Here is a 20,072-nt window from a genome sequence, read left to right on the forward strand (position 1 = left end):
ATGAACATGAAAGCAAACAAAAGTACAGTTATTTAACTTTAACACACAGTTGTTAATTAGTAATAGGAATGCATGAATAATTTGCCTGAAAGGCATAAAGAGATCCAGATGACATGATAACATTTTGTCATTGTGGATTTATGTGTACCACCATTCGCCAATGGACTACAGTTGGAAATTAGGCTAAGGCTACAATCTGGCATATTTATATGTTTATGTTCATTAATGTGCACCCTACTTTAAATAAATAAATAACCAATGTTTCATCATGTGAGAACAACAACTGCCAGACAGTTACCATGGGTCAACAGTTGTTCTTAATAACATTCAACAATAACAGATTGTTCCAAACTCATACCAAAACTAGTGCTGATGTTGCTGGTCGAGGAGTTGCTGTTGGCAAAAACCAGAGAGACATTGATTGGAGTTGCTGTTTGACTTTCTCTGTAACTGCTTAGAGTGGATGGAGAGGAGGAGGAGGAAGGCAAATAGGAAACTTTGGTTGTAGAGGAGGTGGAGGTCTTGGATGATGAAGAGGAGCTTTTTCTCCAAGCAGCTTTAGACAGCAGTCCTAAAGGTATTCCTAATTCTGGTTTCTGGAGCACCTCTGTCGCTGGATGTGTGGTGGGGACTGATGAGAAAGCTACCTGCTCTTTTTGACTTTCTCTGTGTGTCTGCAGACTCTGCTGCCCAAACCAGGCAGCCTGGTCACCCCCCTCCTTTTCCCTAAGTCTCTTTTTAGCCGTGTCTTCAGCCAAGACACCAGTCTCCATTGCAGAGCTTTTCCCACCTGCCTCATCCTGCACTCTTGCTTCTGTTTCAGTAATAACCATTGTTTTGTTCTCAGCAAGAATTTGACCCGCAGGCAAAGCGGGTAAAGCTCCAGGATCATCAGTCACATTCATCACTTCTTTGTCTTTATCCCTCGGTCTCGCTCTGTTCCCCATGCTGGCGGAGAGGTTAGAATGTTTCATCGAGCCATGGTGACCACCTTCAGCTGTAAGATGCATGAGGGAGAGGAAGATGGGGGGGGGGGCAGGTGAATAAAAGAAGAAACAGAAGAAGAGTTTAAACAGAAATGTGGGCCACAAAAAATATTTTCAAAGTAAGTGTTCCAGGATATTTATAGGAACATCTGAATGAGCATTTGTAAGGGGATTGTATGCTGGTTAATAACCCAAGTTCCAGCTGATTTACCGCAGTTTTTTGGCAACCACAATATCACAATATGATACAAACTCTTTAAGTCTGTTGGAAATGCATATCCATTTTTCTTTTAATTTCCCCACTCCTCAAAAAACTTACCTGAAGGGTTTTAAATACCCATTACATTTTATGTAAACTCCATTTTTGCCCTTTTATTGTGCCTCTGAACAAACAGAGCACAAACAGGACATTGTATGAATATTTTGATGGCAGATTGAAGTGTGTATTTCACTTAAGCATTCTTACATCATCAGAAAAGATCAGTGTCTTTGTGTACATCTCGCATGAGGCACAAAAGTGTACCCCGTAAATGGAGCACACAGATAGGAGCTATGTTAACTGAACTATGAAAGGTATGCTGTTAACATCTATTGACTTATTTTCTCTGCTGAAATCCTTTGTATCAATATCTGGGGGCTCAGTTGTCCCTGTCATTATAATTAAGTTATAAGACATTTTATAAATCCAACTCTATGTTGCATGAGAGCGTGTAAGTGTTTGTTTTGTTGCTGTATTAGACAGACTGTGCATTGAAGAACGCGAAGATGATAGAATGCTTTTATTGCCATGAGCAGCTCAAGTAGGATTTTCTCAAAGGTGTACCAGAGATCTAAGAGGTAGCAGCGAGCATTTCCTTGTTTTATGACATCACCAGATTAACCTCATGTCAAAAGGAGTTAGTTTAATTCAATTATCAATTTTCATTGGATAGGTCAAATCAAATAAAAATAATCCTCCATCGAAGGAGAGATGCACAGCCCTGGAATAATATCAAAAAGGGCCTGGCACTATAGTCTTTTTTTAAGTGAACTCTCATTTCACCATGCAGGGAGTTTGCAGGCTTGCAAGGAATTGCATGTTTGTCGCACACTTCCTTTGACTCTGACCAGGATTGGTTAATTAAAGTTATGTGATCTAGAGAAGCTTTACAGAACTAATGTTATGCTTAGCAGCTGTATGTTGTCTGGACAACTATTGTAAAGAATTCCATGCACCTCACTCTTAAGAACCACTACTGAGAGAGAGAGAGATCATTTATACCTCCACTTCATAAGGGTCTACATTGTGTGTTAGTGCCCACATTTAGAGCTCTGTTATCAATTAGAGCATGGACCAAAAGGGAAAACCAGAAATGGCAGGGCAGATTCATGGACACTAACTCAAATGTCTGATTTATTTTGCAGCAATTAATCTCATCCTAAAACGCTAGAGCTTTCAATGTAATGTCTTTGCTGGCTCACAGCAGATGTTGGTGTAAAATGAAACAAATGTAGCTTGAATAGTAGATGGTTGGATGGATAAAAGCAGTTTTTTTATGTTTTTACCTCCAACAGCTAGCCACCTGTTTTGACTGGAAGCAACATATGTGACTATCACCAGACCTCCTACAAAACACTAGGAAAGAAGAACCTCCACTGAGAACAAATATGGACAGGACCGAATGGATGGATGGTCACAGGATTAAGAAGGAGTACATCTGATAGTAGGAATGACCTGCATTTATTTTTTGCACAAAACACATTTTGTGCCTTTTTCTGTGAGCACAATCATCGTTTTGCAGATTTTGAAAAACCAGTGGAAATAGTGCCAAAGGGTAAATGGCCATGCACATGATTCTTTCAGTGTCATGTTGTTTATTGGATCCCTTTTCAGCTGGTATTATTTGTCCACTAATGTCTCCTAAATCTATGTAAATTCCAGCACAACCTTGCAATGCCAGGACACCACAAGCTCAGATGCCAAAAAAATAATAATAATTTAAGGGCCCATATTATGCTTTTTCTGGTTTTATATGCTCTTTAGTGTGTTTTCCAAGTGTCCTGTGCATGTTTAGACACATCTATGTGCAAAAATTAAAAGTCTGAGGAAACGCGGCTTCTCCTACATCCTCCTGTTAGCTGCAGCATTAGCTGCACGTAACGCTCGGTTCTAGCCCCCCTTGAAAAAAATTGCCAGTGTGACGTCTTGTCAGTGTTATATCACTGAGCTAAGCTCATTGGCTCGTTGTGGCAAGCCCAGCAGCCCATGTTGCACGCCCGTTAACTTCTGTAGCACGCCCACGATATGCCGTAGCCTGCGGTAGCACAGTAGTGCTAAGGTGCTAATGTTTTTGCTCCCCTCAGAGCCAAAGTGGCTGCATTCCCAATATGGTAAAAGGGGCGTGACATTTCCAAGAACCGTGCTGAGCGTTTTCAAACCTATTGTGAACATACTTTAGTAGGTACATAGATTAACTATACGAACCCCAAAAAGGGCATAATATGAGCTCTTCAAGGCTGCAAATGTTGCTCCGTTTAAATTCATGTTGTATCTACTTCTCAAGGTTTAGCATTCATATTGTAAATGGTAGATGGACTTGAGCTTGTACTGAACTTTTTTGGCTTCTGAGTATTCAACATTCTTATATGGCCACAACTACCCATTCAAAATCAGGTATGTAAAGTGGCCATCACTATTACAGTAGCTAATCCCATTCATATATATACGACGTCAATGAAGCAGCGGGAGCAACAGGATAAGTGTCTTGCCCGAGAACACATCGGACACGTGGTTGCAGGAGCTCGGGATCGAAGCCCCAACCTTCCAGCTATGGGCAATTTAGATTCACCCATCAACTAAAATAAATTGTTTTAACATACTAACACAAAAAGGAAAAATAGTACCTTTCAAATATGATATAACATATATATTATCAATGACATGGCATTTATGTCTCATTTAGAATGCTTACGAGAAACAACTTTCTTAAATTGACTCATGCAGCACATTGTGTAAATAAAGATTGAGCAAATGTTCAGTCAGGAAGACGATGCTAGTTCAAATGCTTATGTCTCATATTAATCAGCATACAATGTTCTTATTCACAAAGACAAGATGAATCACAAATAACATCACAGCTGGGTCAATATGTATTTGCCTCTCAGTGTAATATTTATTTTTGTGTTGAACAAGACAAGTTCAAAAGCATAAAAAAGTAGACTTTGGGATACTCTCAAGTTAAACGAGGGTTTGACAGCTGAATGACCTTGAAAACACACAGGGAAAAGGAAAGAGAAAAAAAGCACCAATGGCTTATCAAATGTTAATCCCCAGAGCAGCGGATTTAAGTAGATGCCCACATAAATTTAACAGCTACAGCTTTCAATATTATGATGTGAATGTAAACATCGAAGCAAAAAAAGAATGCAATCAAAAGTCAAGATGGGAAAATTGATGCAGAAATCTTTTTGAAGAATCAGTAATTCACCAGCTCTGTTTAGCTTGAAAGCAGAGCTACTTCCACTGCTGTATTACCATAGCAACTGCAGGGATGCTGTCACCATGGTAACGATAAATATGGATGAAAAATAACAGTCATTCTGAACTCGATTGATGTCTCTTCTGTCTGTTGTGTGTCACGCTATAACAACAAACAGCATTCATGGTACTATGATATGTTCCTGGCCGTGCACCTGGAATCGTCTTTACTGCCGAGTGTGCTGCTTTTTTGATGTTTATGTTGGAAACAGTGAACATGGATTTTTGGTCTTTAGCGAATACGAATACATATGAGGCTATAAAAGCTGTGAAAACAGTTCAGGGATAGATGATAAATGTCTAATAGATGTCTATATTAAATTATATTAACAGTTGAAAATGGAGAAATATTTTGTTCATTCAAAGAGGGACACAAGGGGAACAACCCGTCTGCTTTCATTTGAGATTATCTAATAGAAAAACACATTCAAATGTTACACTGCGGCAAAAAAGGACTTACATTATGAAGAAGGGCGAGGATTAATATGTATAAAACTGATGAGATTAGTTGTCAGCTGTTAATTCTATTAAGACCTCAGGCTGGCCTTCTGTTTGAAGTGAGAGGCCGATGGGCTCAGACGCTTTGCCCCTATTGACTGACCTAAATCAAAATACCTCTTGAAATTACTCTTTTCCACATACATTTGGAAATACAAACTTTCATAACTACAATTCAAATATATTAAAATATGTTGTGGACGGATGACTTATCAAACTATCAACCCAAAACTATTGCATGTTTTTAAATTATGTATTTTCTTTATCATCCCATCATGTGGTCATACGAACTCAGAGTAGTTTCTCAACCTTGAAAAAGATTGACTCTGTGCTTGCAGCAACAAACCTCAAATGGCACAAAGGACTTTAATTTAAACAGGCACATAGCTGTTGTGTAAAGGACAGGAATCTAATGAAAGTGAGTTTTGTTTTTGTGTGAATAATGCAGAACATTCTTAAGACTGTGAGCTCTTGGTAAGTGCCTTGATCTAGATCACAAGAAAAAAGGTTTTGTCTGACCTTGAGGCACATTACTGTAAATACTCCATTGCTTTTGAGGGATCCATACCTGCTTGTTTGCAGAAGCCATCAGACATGGTTTGGGATAAAATATACTTGTGCTCACTAAAGACGTCCCAACAAAAAGTGAATATATTTTGTGTTAGAATAGAATCTACATGCACAAATTTAAATATGGAAACATCTTCACCTTTCTGTGAGACGAGTTGCCCTGGACTATTTTCTTGGCACTCTTAAAAGCACTACAAGTTCCTATGCATGCAGCACACCGTTATGCCAAGACCACATCAAAAGGTCAGCCATGTCCGAGAGGAATACAACTGAAATGAACCTTCACTTTTTCAAAGATTTTAAAATAGGGTATGCTTTGGTTTTCCTTGCTGATAAGACAGAAAGTGTCCTGGACACCATATCATTTCACTGTGTTCTGTTGAGTGGCATTGGCATCAGCTGTGGCTGCTGCACTAAACGTAAACATCAACACTTATCTTGCAACATTGAGACAACTCTACATTTGCGGTCAACATTTTTTGTGAAGAGGATAAAGCCTCAGAGAAAAGCCATCTGGACATTTGTGAAAGAGCACTGCTGTACCCAACCATAGACTGTGAATAATAATTACCCAACCATAGACTGTGAATAATAATTACCCAACCATAGACTGTGAATAATAATTACCCAACCATAGACTGTGAATAATAAGTACCCAACCATAGACTGTAAATAATAATTACACAACCATAGACTGTGAATAATAATTACCCAACCATAGACTGTAAATAATAAGTACCCAACCATAGACTGTAAATAATAATTACACAACCATAGACTGTGAATAATAATTACCCAACCATAGACTGTAAATAATAATTACACAACCATAGACTGTGAATAATAATTACCCAACCATAGACTGTGAATAATAATTACCCAACCATAGACTGTGAATAATAATTACCCAACCATAGACTGTGAATAATAATTACCCAACCATAGACTGTAAATAATAAGTACCCAACCATAGACTGTAAATAATAAGTACCCAACCATAGACTGTAAATAATAAGTACCCAACCATAGACTGTAAATAATAAGTACTCAACCATAGACTGTAAATAATAATTACCCAACCATAGACTGTAAATAATAATTACCCAACCATAGACTGTAAATAATAAGTACCCAACCATAGACTGTAAATAATAAGTACCCAACCATAGACTGTAAATAATAAGTACTCAACCATAGACTGTAAATAATAAGTACTCAACCATAGACTGTAAATAAGAAATACCCAACCACCAAGAAAGAAAGCACTACAAAATAAACAACTTTCCAGACTCAATCAAGCCATAGTTTCTTCGATAGAAATGAATTCTTTATCAATTATCTTATGAAGACATTCTCCTGTTCATGTTTTTTTAACAATAACGTCCAGCTCTCAGGTTTATTTAATAAACTACCTTGCCACAACTTCCAATAGCACTCCTGTCTTCACAACATGCCACAACCACAATTTAGAACCTCATCAATAAAAAGCGACAAGCAGTATGCAGAGCCATCCTAATCAGCTAACAAGTAATTCAGCATAGGAAAATTGCTCAATATGAAGTATGAAGTGAATAACCAAAAACAGACAGCAGCACAGCAGCAACAGGATAAGATCAGTATTTCTAATTTAAAACCCATATCATCAAGCAAACGTCAAGTAACAGCAGCTATAGTCTTACCTGCAGAAGCAGAAGTGCTTTCAATTTGTCTTTTTGGGCTGCAAATTCCTCAATTATGTAATTCAAATCTGTGTTCTATGGACATGAAGAAGAGATTGCTCAGTCTCTCTTGCTGTAAGTTCACCACCGTTAGCTTTTCCCAAATGGAAAATTGTAAATGGACTTGAAGCTTTTCTAGTGATTGTACACTGCATGTCACATTCATCCATTCACACACTAATGGTAGACACTGCATTGTACAGTGTAGGAAACAGTTTGTCATTTCCTCCTTCTCAGGAGTTTCAGCAGTTCAATCAAAATGTTCAACTCATTGCACAAAAACATCTGAAAATGATTAACATCTGATAAACAGTCCTTCGAGAAAATAGCTTCAGCTATTTAGAAAGGCCAACTACTCATCTGAGCGTGATTCTACGGCAACCCAATAATAATTTGTTGAAACACAAAATGAGGATTAATAGCTCTAATGTAGTGTGCTGGCTCATACATGAAGCCCTCTGTGTCTTTCTTGTCCAATACAATTGTAGAGACCTGCCCTTATTTCCCATCATGCTTAGTGGGACTTGTGGGACTTGATTCATTAGTCAGGAAATGAAATAAAATGTGTTTCTATTTATTGTGTTTCTAAGTTCCCTTTTAGTTAACATTTGTAATGTGTGCTCTAAACTATAACAGTTTTATAAGCTTGTGTTGTTTATAATAAACGTTGCAGCAGTTTATAGTTTTGACCACTGGTGAGGTGGCCGTTTCATTTCATCATAGAGCTAATGTGTTTCACAACTATTCATTTACAATGTTCCTTCATCTGTTGTCCTGAAAATTAGCAATTGGCTGGTGGATGGTGGAGTTACATTTAAAAGCGAGCTGCCCCTGTAAAAATAAACAATAAAATAAATACAAATAAAAGATTTTTGTTGTCAGTCATTTATTAACATTTTACTACAACTGTTAATCCTAAATGTATACTTCTAGTTTTATTATTGGAATTGAAGCCTGTCTGCAATATCTGTTATTATTTCTGCTCAGTTTTTCTCTTCCCATATCTCTCTTTCTGTATCTTGCTCTATTCGCTCTTTCTCGGCCTGTACAGTCTCTGCAGCTGGCTGTTCAGTCTGTTTCTGCTTGTGTTTTTCTACCTGTTTAAATTCACTGTTGCCAAGTGCTTGTTGGCTGCATGTAATGCAGCATTGATTTTCTACAACACATGTAGTGTTACTAGGTCTGTATGAAACAACCATGTGACTCTGCACAAACCAATAAGTCAGCGTGTGAATGTGACTGACCCTAAGCACTCAGTGTCTGCTCTCACTGCGTGCCACTATATAGTACCACTTCATAGCTGATTTTCCTTAATGTAACTAACAGTTTAACAGTTCAGTCATTGCCTCCACACAGTGATAATGTTGGGATGATGAAGATATCATTGACAAAAATAAAACAATTGTACATTTCTTATCAAGTAAGGAAGTAAAGTCCACAATAATGAGTTTGAATCAGAGAAAAAGGCACATAGTTCAACATCTTTTCAGCAATTATTAAAATAGCACACAAGCCAGAACATGTCAGAAACAGTTTAAGCTGCTTTAAATCTATTTTTGAGTCAAATAAAACCAATTAACAGTTCACTACTGTTAGGGCTCTCATAGCTGAAACTAAGGTTACACTCACACTAAGTTGAACTGATCCGTGCTTAAAGGGACACTTCACCCATTTGCATTAATCTTTGTATCATTAGAAACCTGGTAGTATTTTTGAATGGTCATGCATCCCGCCCTCATTTTCCCCTTAGGTGGGAAATCTTTGTATTTCTAAGTCTGAAAAGGAGCTTTGCTGCTGTTGTGGTTAGCGGGGTGAAACTACAACACTAGTTCCTCATATTTTCGACCACTGAAGCTACAGACCAGTGGGTGGGAACTCACGCCCAGAATCAAAACTTAACGTCCGCCATATTGCTTGGTAGCTATGCTAAAAGGCTCTATGGAGAAAGCTGATAATGGCGAAAAAATATAAATATAGTGGCAAGACGGCTGCTGCTGACAGGCCGATATTATGCCTAGCGGCCGCAGCAGCCAAGCCAGCAGCAGTAAGCCCGGGCCGGGTCGAGCTGGGGCGGACTGGTAGTGTCGGTGCTCTCACTGTTTGTCTATGGACCCAGACATAGAGTCTGTTTTCTGCCAGGAATTTACAAGATCAATTCTGGAAGAAATCTCTGAATCAGTTGTGTAAACGGCCGTATGGTTGAAGTAAACATGTCTGTAAACCTGACCTTAGTGGGAGTGGCCTGCGGTGCTGTGCATTCTGGGATTTGGTGTCTTTCATCCACATGAGCCAAAAAGACACTTTCTGCCTTTTCTCGGCCAAGAAGTCATCAACTTCAAAATGTATTTCACATTTCTACTACATATATGACCCAATGTCAACAGATTCATGTTTCAATGGGTGAAGTATCCCTTTAAGTACAATTGTCCCCCCTCCCTATTTCCTCGCTACCATACTGGTCCAGACTGCTCCAGGACTAACCCGGCCTGAGCACGGTTACCTCTTGTGCATAACATTGTAATAAAACACATGAATGGCTTTACATGAGTCTGGGTCTGCCTCTGCACATCAGAGAACACAGTGAACAAGACTTTGTGGCTTATTTTGGTCATTTTAGTCAGATACATGTGCAGCATGAACCAACATGTACAACAGTATTTCAGCATGTCCCTCTCACGAACACACCAGGGGTGATTCATTGAAAGCAATGCCACATCAGTTCACCACAAAATACATCTTGAGGAAATCAGCTACCGTGTGGAAACGTAATGGTCACTGATCGCAAAACCTTAATTTAAACGCAAATGAATTAGTTTCATATGTACTATTCTCATGTAATGATATGCTCGTCATTAGGGCACAGTATCATTTTTGAATATTTCTGTTGATTTGCTGTCCAAATGTTTTGTGGCCTGATTCACTGGTTAGAAGCTCATATTTCTGCTGCTTTACCTACACTGATCAGCACGATAATCCTGTCTGAGGTCATATTCAGGATAAGCAGAGGATAAACATTTCCCACTTCCTATTACAGATAAGCAAAGAGAATATTTCAAAATTATCACTGAAACAGAGAAAACGTACTGTTTGAATAATAGCTTCAGGAATAGTAAGACAAAAACAATCAAACTGCAGCTGTTATATCATAACACTCAGATTCGTCTTATAAGCGACTCTCCTTTTCATTTGGAAATATAGAATATTTATTTGCTGAGTGAAAAAAACAAGTTTAGAGCAACAACAGGAATTTGTGTGTGAGGTCTGTGCAAAAAGAATCCATACAGCAAAGTATCGCTATATTTGTTTTCAGGATCCACATTGATTTCCCCAGTGCGTGTGTGTGTGTGTGTGTGTGTGTGTGTGTGTGTGTGTGTGTGTGTGTGTGTGTGTGTGTGTGTGTGCATATATGAGTGTGTGTGTGTGTGTGTGTGTGTGTGTGTGTGTGTGTGTGTGTGTGTGTGTGTGTGAGTATGTGTGTGCATGTGAGTGCGTGGAGTCTAGCTGATCCATTAAATCTAATGCATTCCATCTCTTAATGTATATTTTGTACATTGTCCCTGACAAACTAAAAAATAAACTAAACTAAACAACTGAAATAAATGTTCACTTTATTAAGTAATCACACCTGCATTTTGTAATAATCTGTCACAATTTGAAATAAATGCCCTGAACATTTAATAAATGTCCTCATATTTCTAATGAATTATTACAGTTTGCAGGGTGATGATTATAAAATATAGGGCATGCATTTATTTATCATAAATCAATAATGGTGCATTATGTAATAAACAACCAGAAAAGATGTCCTCATTAATAAAAATCAATTCACTATAAAAACATTAATTTAATGAATCATACCGCCTTAAGGACGCAGTATGAAGATTCCGCCACCAGGGGGCCCTCAATCAATGAAATAAAAAAAGATGACATAAAGGCTGGTGGGGAATCATGGGAGTTCTCTCTGCTACCACCCCGACGATGTATCCAAGTATAATTTACATGACGTTTTTGTCACAGCAGTTCATTCAGCAGCTTTCAGCAGCAATTCCTGCTTCCTTATGTCTTTGACGAAACATCCGGTGTTTCCACAGCAACTATAACCCTGTCGTGTCTGTAATGGCGTGTCTGTCATAGACAAAGGTTTAGTCAATTTTTAATACACTTAGATATTTTAAAGTAAACACTGTAATAAATATCGACTTATTGTACATTCAAATCATTTGAAAAATATAATTTTAGTTTTAGCACAGCTGAAAAAGAGGCACACTTGTACACGCACACAAATTATTTTCCCCTAACACACTCATACCAATGTTTGACAGAGAAACCAGAATCGCATATACGTATGTGGACTTCTGTAGTATCAAGAATGGCCCATGGCCATTAAATAGCAAGTAGTTTCCCCATGGAAAAAAGCAAAACAAAACAAACTAGCGGAATAAAGTAAAAATTGTGATTTGGAAGCAACAGAGTGATTCTTTGATGGAAATTCAAAGGGATCCAAGTTGATGTTATAATGGATTTAAATTGGAACCTTTTTGTTCTCACAGTGTTAAGGATGCCATTTTAAATACACAGAGTATTATTGGTATATTATAACAGATGAGGTTCACACCTCCAGATAACATGCCATAGACATTTTAAAAAATAGAGATCGAAAACAAAACTGACAATGGACATAAGGGTTAAGTTGCAGATTCCATTTCCTCTTTAAGCCTACTTCCTGCCTTGAACCTTTCAGGCCAAATTAAATGCAGAATGTGTTACACATAAATATAGCAGAAAGTGTATCCTGTGTAAATGTGTCTCTGAGTCATGACTGTCTATGAGTGAGAAGCTCGAGTCCCTCCAGCTGTGTTGTTGTCGGCTGTGTTTACATCATGTTTACATGGATGGGACGGCCTGGCGTATAAAGCTGTTATAGTTAAGGACTGAACAGACAGCAATATTACAAGTTATATAATAGTTGTGAAACATTTTTAATGTATGATTGTATATGATGATATGAGACTCATGCAACTTTCCCCAGTCTCCAAAGATTAGAAGAAATATACATTTTGCATGACTGGTATCACTTGAATCAGTTTTTTCAAAAGAATGAATTCAGGGCCATGATCGGCTCAGGCAGAAGCCGGAGACCAAAAGTCCATCCTCCCAGACCAGCCAAATAACTACAACCTCTTTCATCATAATCATGATCTCAACATACATTTGTGTCAATATTCATATAATCGATTAAATATCTCAAACCAAATTGTTACTAGTGAATCATAATTAATATATTACAGTTTTTTCCAATTGCTAACACACTAAAACGACATGCATAGCACAATTATTTATACTGACACACAGAGAGCAAAACCTCTTCTCAAGTCTCCAAAAGTCTAAACACATTTTCTGCTTTACACACATTTTGCAATTCAAAATGGCACTTTTTAAATGCACTGAACACGGTTCTCTGCATAAGACACAACAATCTGACATAAAGTCACATGTTTGCCATTTCAAAACACTGCCATTCAAAATGACACTACATGAGTTAATTGGCCAACATATGTGCCACCTGGCCAAACACCTCAATGGTTAATTGTTATCACTTAAGTGTAGACGTAAGCACTATGAAAAGACCACAAGTGAGCACCTTTTTTTTACAACAACAATGGAAGAGGTTGCAGGAAGAGGAAGAGGGAGGGTGAGAATGAGAGGGGGAGGAAGAGTGAGAGGTAGGGGTAGAGTTGGGAGAGGAGTTCATGGCCAAAGAAGAAAACAACTTCCAAATGAAATCAGAGCAACCTTAGTTGATCATGTCATCAACCATGGGCTGACAATGTGAGAGGCTGGACGGAGAGTGCAGCCCAACTTGAGCTGTTTTACTGTACTGGTATATGTAGCACTGACATGTTTGGTGAAAAATAAAAAAATAAATGTTTCAACAGCATGTGTGTGTGTCTGCAAATATTTCTGTGCATGTGAACAATCTGAAGAATTTTCTACAATTCGAACTATGTTAGTATTATGGCAAAGCATACTAAAGATGAGAGTGCTTTTCATTACGCCCAACAGTGTGTAGTTGGTTAGACAAAAATCTGGTAATATGAATGAAGTGTGGGCCATTTGGTGCAAAAGTTTGATTTTGATAATGCTATATGTAGTTTTGGTTGCAGTGCTTCATTTTACAGGATATGTGAGGTATTTTGCAGTTTGGGTGTGTGGTTTTGTGAATTGTGTGAAGTATTTTGATAAAACCAGCCTAGTTTTCAAAATTGTGTTTTAGCAATTGGAAAAAACTGTAAACAAAGTTCATATAATTCAGTAGCTATTTCAATGTCAATAAGCTTTATTTATTAGGATAATTATTTGAACAATAGTATGGCGTGCGCGCAAACGAGATAACCGAGCGAGGATAAAAAGAGCACAAATCAAAAACTTGCACGCGTAAAGGGAAAAGTTTTGCTGACGCTTGAGCATAGAGCTTGTGCAAAGCATGAGAAAAACCATGTTACAAGCGGTACGAGCGTGCCTCTCTCGGGCTGCTACAATGCACTGGAGCAGAGTAACTTTAAGAGAGCTTTAAAGAGCTCACATTATGTGTACGGCTGTTTCATTTACGCTCATGGATCTTTTTAATCCTGGAGCGGTTATCTGATTTACAAATGCTCTATATTGTCAGTGATCAAATGCCATACAATATGCTATAAAGAACACTAAACTTTTGTATTTATAGGAATCAAGAAGACGTTGAAATTAATTCACTTGTTTCAGCGTTTTGCAGCACTTTTGTGTCTTTTCTAGCCAATTGTTTATTTTGCAACATTTCAGTCGTTTTTGTTGTTGCATTTGTTTTTGATTTTCTTGATTTTCCTTTCTGCTGCGAGTTTCTCTAATGTATGTAGTTTCAGCTGCTGCCGAGCCTTTGCACTAACTGTCCACTGTACAAATGTAATCTGTGAATGGTGCGTTTCTAGTCAAAATGCAAATCTTCTCCCAACGTAGATTTGGCTAACTCCCTGGAGTAATTCAGCCCCTTCATCTATTTTTATTCTAGAGTAATAATTGATAGTTTTGATAGTGCTGTGCTCCTCCCTATTGAGTCATTTTAAAAAATGAATCTCTATCGTCTTATCTTAATAAAGTGACTGCATAGATCCAGCATAATGCTGTGGTCAAAAGCCTCGTGCAGCCACCATTGGTGCTGCAGCCAAAGCAATACTGCATACTAATATTTTCAATATTTGGCCAAACTTCACTTTACTGCTTTCTTCAGGTGCTAGCTACAAGTTTGTTGATATATTGGATAACTAAGTTCAATTAGACATACCAGGCTTTCACAACAATGACAATACTGTACTTGGTAATACTAATGGTTATTGTTGGTTTTGGTCATTAAATATAGACGTTCTTATTACTAATACTATCACCAATCTTATTCTTTCAGTCATGCTTATCTTTATATTTCATTAAAGGATACATACCTATAGCTTTTAGAACTTCTGAGACAATGTGACAATAACTATAGATAAAAGTATCAAGATACACATGCATTTGCACTTGCATGCTTTTGTGATATAGTATTCAAAAGCATTTCAGTGTGACAACTTAAATGTATTTTGATTAGGATAGGATAGGATAGGATAGTACTTTATTGATCCCCAGAGGGGAAATTCGGGCAGCAGCACAGACAAGTAAGGTCAAAATACAAAATACACATTAAACAGAATAGATTAGATAAGATAAATAGAAATAGGGGGTATATACAAGTACAAAATGAATGATTAAGTTAACTGCAGGGAATTAGACAGTATGTGCAGGGAATGGCAAGATAATGAATGACATAATGTAAAATATATTGAACTAGACTTAATCATTTGGTTATTTTGGGATCATTATGGGGCAGCTGTGGCTCAGTTGGTAGAGTCATCGCCTTTCAACCGAAAGGTCGAGGGTTTGATCTCCAGTTGGGTAACATGTCTGAGGTGTCCTTGGGCAAGACTGCTCTGCTTCGATGGCGGTATATGACTGGATTAGTGTTGTACTTACTCTCTGATGTACGTCGCTTTGGATAAAAGTGTCTGCTAAGGGAATTGTAACATTATCAACATTTAGAAAAACAAAACTTGTTTATGTCTGGCTGGCAAAAATCTATTAAAATGTACCATGGCACAGTTTCCCTCCATTTGCACATTCATAAGATATTATAAGGTCAGGAAACTCATGGTTTTAAGCAAACTATAATTAAGCCACACAACAACCCTTAACCTAAAGCAGAAAGAAAGAGAAGAGACATGTCTGTCTTTTCAAAATCAAATTGGCATGTTTGTGAATATCATCGCTTGACTTAGAAACATGACTTAGCTTTTAGTCATTTCCCAATGTTTGCTGACATACCCTCTTAGTATATCAATCTTAAGAGACATGTTTGACACAAAACAAGTTGAGACAGTGTGACATGCAGCTTTAGCTTTTACAACTTTTTGGCGTAAGCTTGGAAATGTTGTTAACTTCAGCACTGAGTAGGACACAGTGGAGCATGTGCTTTCTAATCCAACAAACTGAACTATAGCATGTGAGCAAAAAAAAACCTTGTGAAATCATAAAAACAATACTAACTAACAAGCATTTTCAACTGTTAAACATTATCCAACTTTCCAGAGATCTCCATGCATAAAACATGGTAAATGGATATGAGCTTGTAGAGCACTTTTCTAGTCTTCTGTGTAAAGCGTTTACACCGCAGGTCACACCTACACATTCACACCCTGATGGTAGATGGGGGTATCAGTATTAACTAAACCCATTGACGTAGCAGCAGGAGGAAATTTAATGTCCTGCCCAAGTACAAATTAACATGTGGCTGCAGGTGCTGGGATCAAACCCCCAACCTTCCGGATGAGAGACAACTCTACCACTGAGCCAAATCTACCCCGACATGAGCTCAGTATTCAATGTTTACCATAAATATTATGAAATTCTATACCATTATTTTCAAATCGTAGAAGAAAGATAATAAAGTAAAGCCTGACAAAGAAACATTTAACGGCTTTATATGCGATTTTTTGATCCAGCAGATGTCGCCCTTGAGCAGCAGCATGTAACCAAAACAACTCGCGCTGCATTGTAGTGTTAGCATGCTAATGCTAGCGATCTTTATTATGCTGGTATCTTCACACTGCATGTAAATTTACCTGAAATGAGCGTGATCTAGAAACACAGTTAAGCAGTGAGTACAGTATGTTATTCTTCTTTTCTCTAGTCCCTCAATTAAACACCTTTTATACACGAGGGGAGGAGTCAGCTGGCTGTCCCGCCGATGTAAACAAAGTGAAGATAGGACTCTGAAAACTCTGAAAACATCACAGACAGTGGGACTCGGGTGTTACACCCATTGTAGACAGTCATGACTCACAGAGTTATTTTCAGAGGATATACTTGATTTATATTATATTTAAGTGTGAAAAATCACATAGAAAGCCTTTACATTTTGCATAATATAGAACATTTGGTTCAATCCCAGGTTTGTCACCACTGTTATACAGTTTTTTCTCAAACAAGTTTAATCCATTAACAGCTAAGTGCCCACATGTCAGTCGAATAACCATGCCACTAATAATGTAAATGTATATCTATCCATGTAGAGTTTTTATCAATAAAGAAATTAGTTATAGAGGGTAAACATTTTGTAAGCAGGCTGTAAACATGTTTATTTCTGCTCTAAAGGCATTTTAATACAGGACCTAAAGGGGATTCTTTGGCATTTGCAGCCACCCTCATGTGTTGAGAAACTGCAGTTTTATTGCACTTCACCACTGGCTTCACTTCTCACAAAAGATTGGGCGTTATATTTTTATGGTGGTTATCATCCATAATTGTTGTAATAGCGACACCTACTGGATTGCAAGAGTTAGTTGCATTCTATTACATAGTCCACCCAAAATGATCCCTTTTCATGAATAAGTCTATAACCCAGACAGAATTGTCTTGCTTTGCATAGTTCCTTCTCTCAATCACAACGTTTAAATCCTTTCCACTTTGCCCTGTTTATCAGCAGCACTGTTCATGACCGTACAATTGAATGCTAAATTGTCCGCAGATATTTGGGACCGTTCCAGATTTTTTGTTGTGTTTTAACTGAACAGTTTTGGTAAAAAATACATTATTATATATTATATCTATAAAAATAATCACAATATGTTTTTCCAGCAGTTGTTGGTGACAACAGAGACAAATGTTTAACAGCCAGAAGGTTCTGACTTCACTTCAACACCACAAACCTCCCAGTGTTTCAGCAGGTGTTTTATATGTGTGATGTGTTGCTTATTGTTAGGCAAAAGATCTGACACTATTCATCCCTGACTGACAAAGACATAGCGTCAAGAATGGCTGTTAATCTGTTCCCATGGTAACACAGACCAAGACATCTCAGCTACAGACTGAGGATGAAGATCCTTGCAGACTGATTTTTAAGAAAACACCAACACACATACAGTACTACATGCACCTATAGACACACTTTCAAAGCCAACAACACCATGCATCACAAGCCTGTTTTCATTGTCAATGTAGAAGAAAACAGCAGACACCATAGGCTTACGTTTTCTCTAAAAAACCCTGAAGCATATCACATCTCCCTTAGCTATTCCATGAAATAGCTTGCTCAAAATTGGCATAACAGCATGATTTAAACAATGTTGAGAGTATGCAGGATATTTGCTCAGATTTCGCAGGAGGCTAATTAGTTAGCATAGGGGTGTAGCTTTCTTGATTAAACTCAAATGCCACCCTACAGCTTTGGCATATATGTGAATAAAAGAGTGCATCATTAATGTATTCTTTTCTTATCAAAGAATTGATCATAGACTGCTAGTGGTGCTGAGAGAGCCGGCTTCAGACCTTCTCTCAGTGTGCAGGTTAACAGTCAATGACTTAAATAATTGTCTTAAATATAAAATGGCTGCTAACAGAGCAGCCAGTGAAAATGAAACTATTTAAGAAAAGCTGGAGGATTTAAAGAGTGGAACAAAACGTTTTGAGTTGGCTACAAAAGTATTTCATTTTTGTCCATTTATGTAGGCTACTTATGAATAATTGCATCATTTTATATGTATTTTCTAATTCTATTTGATCATAATAAGTCAGAAATGGCCTGCTAGCCTATAGCCTATATGCTAGCCTATACAAAGAATTTTAGCCTTTAATATTTGAGGCCAAGAAAATAAACTAGGCTATATGAGTGATTCTCATAAAATACACTTTAACATAGGCCTCCTCGGTATTTGTTGAGATGTTACTTTTTTTTCTAAAAATAAGTGGTTTAAATAATTGGTCGACTCTGTTATGGACATATTTAGTAAGATAGCATATAGCCTATGGTTATAACAAATGTAATACAGTTTTTTAAAAACATTTCTCACCTTAGAGTGTTTTTTTGGCAATACATCCATAAAGACAACCTTAAATCTAGCAGGATACCCACTTTTGTTTAATGAGTAGCCTAATCAAAACGTTTTGACTGCTTACATTTGTGTTTCACTCAGATGGCTTTGAAGACACGGACATCATATCATAATAATAATAATAATAATAATAATAATAATAATAATAATAATAATAACTTTATTTATATAGCACCTTTTAAAAACACAGGTTAAATATCATATCATAGGCTATGTGCGAATTATCCTCTATGGATCTCTTTTGTTTGTTGACAAACTCGGGGCTCAATAATCCGTAAATGAATAAATAGTTCATCTTTAATGTAACAAAAGGTCGTGTTGTAAGTGTTTTGTTGAGGTCTAGGTTTACCGTATAGGGTTCACAGCGTTTCCCCTGACTAGGCCCGTTGGTTGAACTAGGCCTACACCACAATTTGAAAACAGGCTACAGTAAGCTAATGACAGACAAATCACTAAAATGACAACAGTCGGTATGAAAAATACAACAAATCATCCACTCCAGACGCAGGAAAAATAACCGCCGAATGTCTTTTTACAACCAAGCTCTGTGTGTGTGTGTGTGTGTGTGTGTGTGTGTGTGTGTGTGTGTGTGTGTGTGTGTGTGTGCGTGCGTGCGTGTGTGTGTGTGCGTGTATGTGTGTGCGTGCGTGCGTGCGTGCGTGCGTGTGTGTATGTGCGTGTGTGTGCGTCTGTGTGTGTGTGTGTGTGTGTGTGTGTGAGGTGTGTGTGTGTGTGTGTGTGTGTGTGTGTGTGTGTGTGTGTGTGCGTCTCTGTGTGTGTGTGTGTGCGTGCGTGCGTGCGGGCGTGTGTGCATGTGTGTGTGTGCGTGCGTGCGGGCGTGTGTGCATGTGTGGGTGTGCGTGTATGTGTGTGCGTGCGTGCGTGCGTGCGTGCGTGTGTGTGTGTGCGTGTGTGTGTGCGTCTGTGTGTGTGTGTGTGTGAGGTGTGTGTGTGTGTGTGTGTGTGTGTGTGTGTGTGTGTGTGTGTGCGTCTGTGTGCGTCTGTATGTGTGCTTGTATGTGCGTGTGTATTTGCGTGCGTGCATGTGTGCGTGTGTGTACGTGCGTTTATAAGGTTTTTAAGTCTTAAAAAATCAAAAACATCTTCTTCACAGTGATATTCCTACTGGCTCATGAACAGTTGCATTAATAATATATTATTATGAAATCGAGCTCGTCAGAAAACCCAGAGAGCGTCAGTCGGGCCTATTCAAGGTTAATTTAGAAGAGGTTTCATGGAAATAGGAGCCAACCCTTTGACTGGTTAGAAGATGACACAGAATGAGTTGCTCACCTTCAGCCGCCGAGGAGCCCTGCATCATCATCATCAGGAG

At 38.0% G+C, this 20,072-nt stretch overlaps 1 protein-coding gene across 3 annotated transcripts in view; it reads right to left on the reverse strand.

The window, feature by feature from the left end:
• Window positions 1-20,072, reverse strand: part of kiaa1549la (KIAA1549-like a) — a 61,852-nt gene that overhangs the window by 41,308 nt on the left and 472 nt on the right. For all 3 annotated transcript variants that reach the window (XM_020656347.2, XM_020656348.2, XM_020656346.2), the window contains exons 1-2: window positions 20,033-20,072; window positions 359-997 (exon numbers count right to left, since the gene is read on the reverse strand). The exon at window positions 20,033-20,072 is cut by the window's right edge. In XM_020656347.2, coding sequence (XP_020512003.2) covers window positions 359-997; window positions 20,033-20,072 — 679 coding nt within the window. The remainder of the gene's footprint in view (window positions 1-358; window positions 998-20,032) is intronic.

The sequence above is a fragment of the Labrus bergylta genome, chromosome 7, assembly GCF_963930695.1.
Source record: "Labrus bergylta chromosome 7, fLabBer1.1, whole genome shotgun sequence".
Taxonomy (NCBI): Eukaryota; Metazoa; Chordata; class Actinopteri; order Labriformes; family Labridae; genus Labrus; species Labrus bergylta.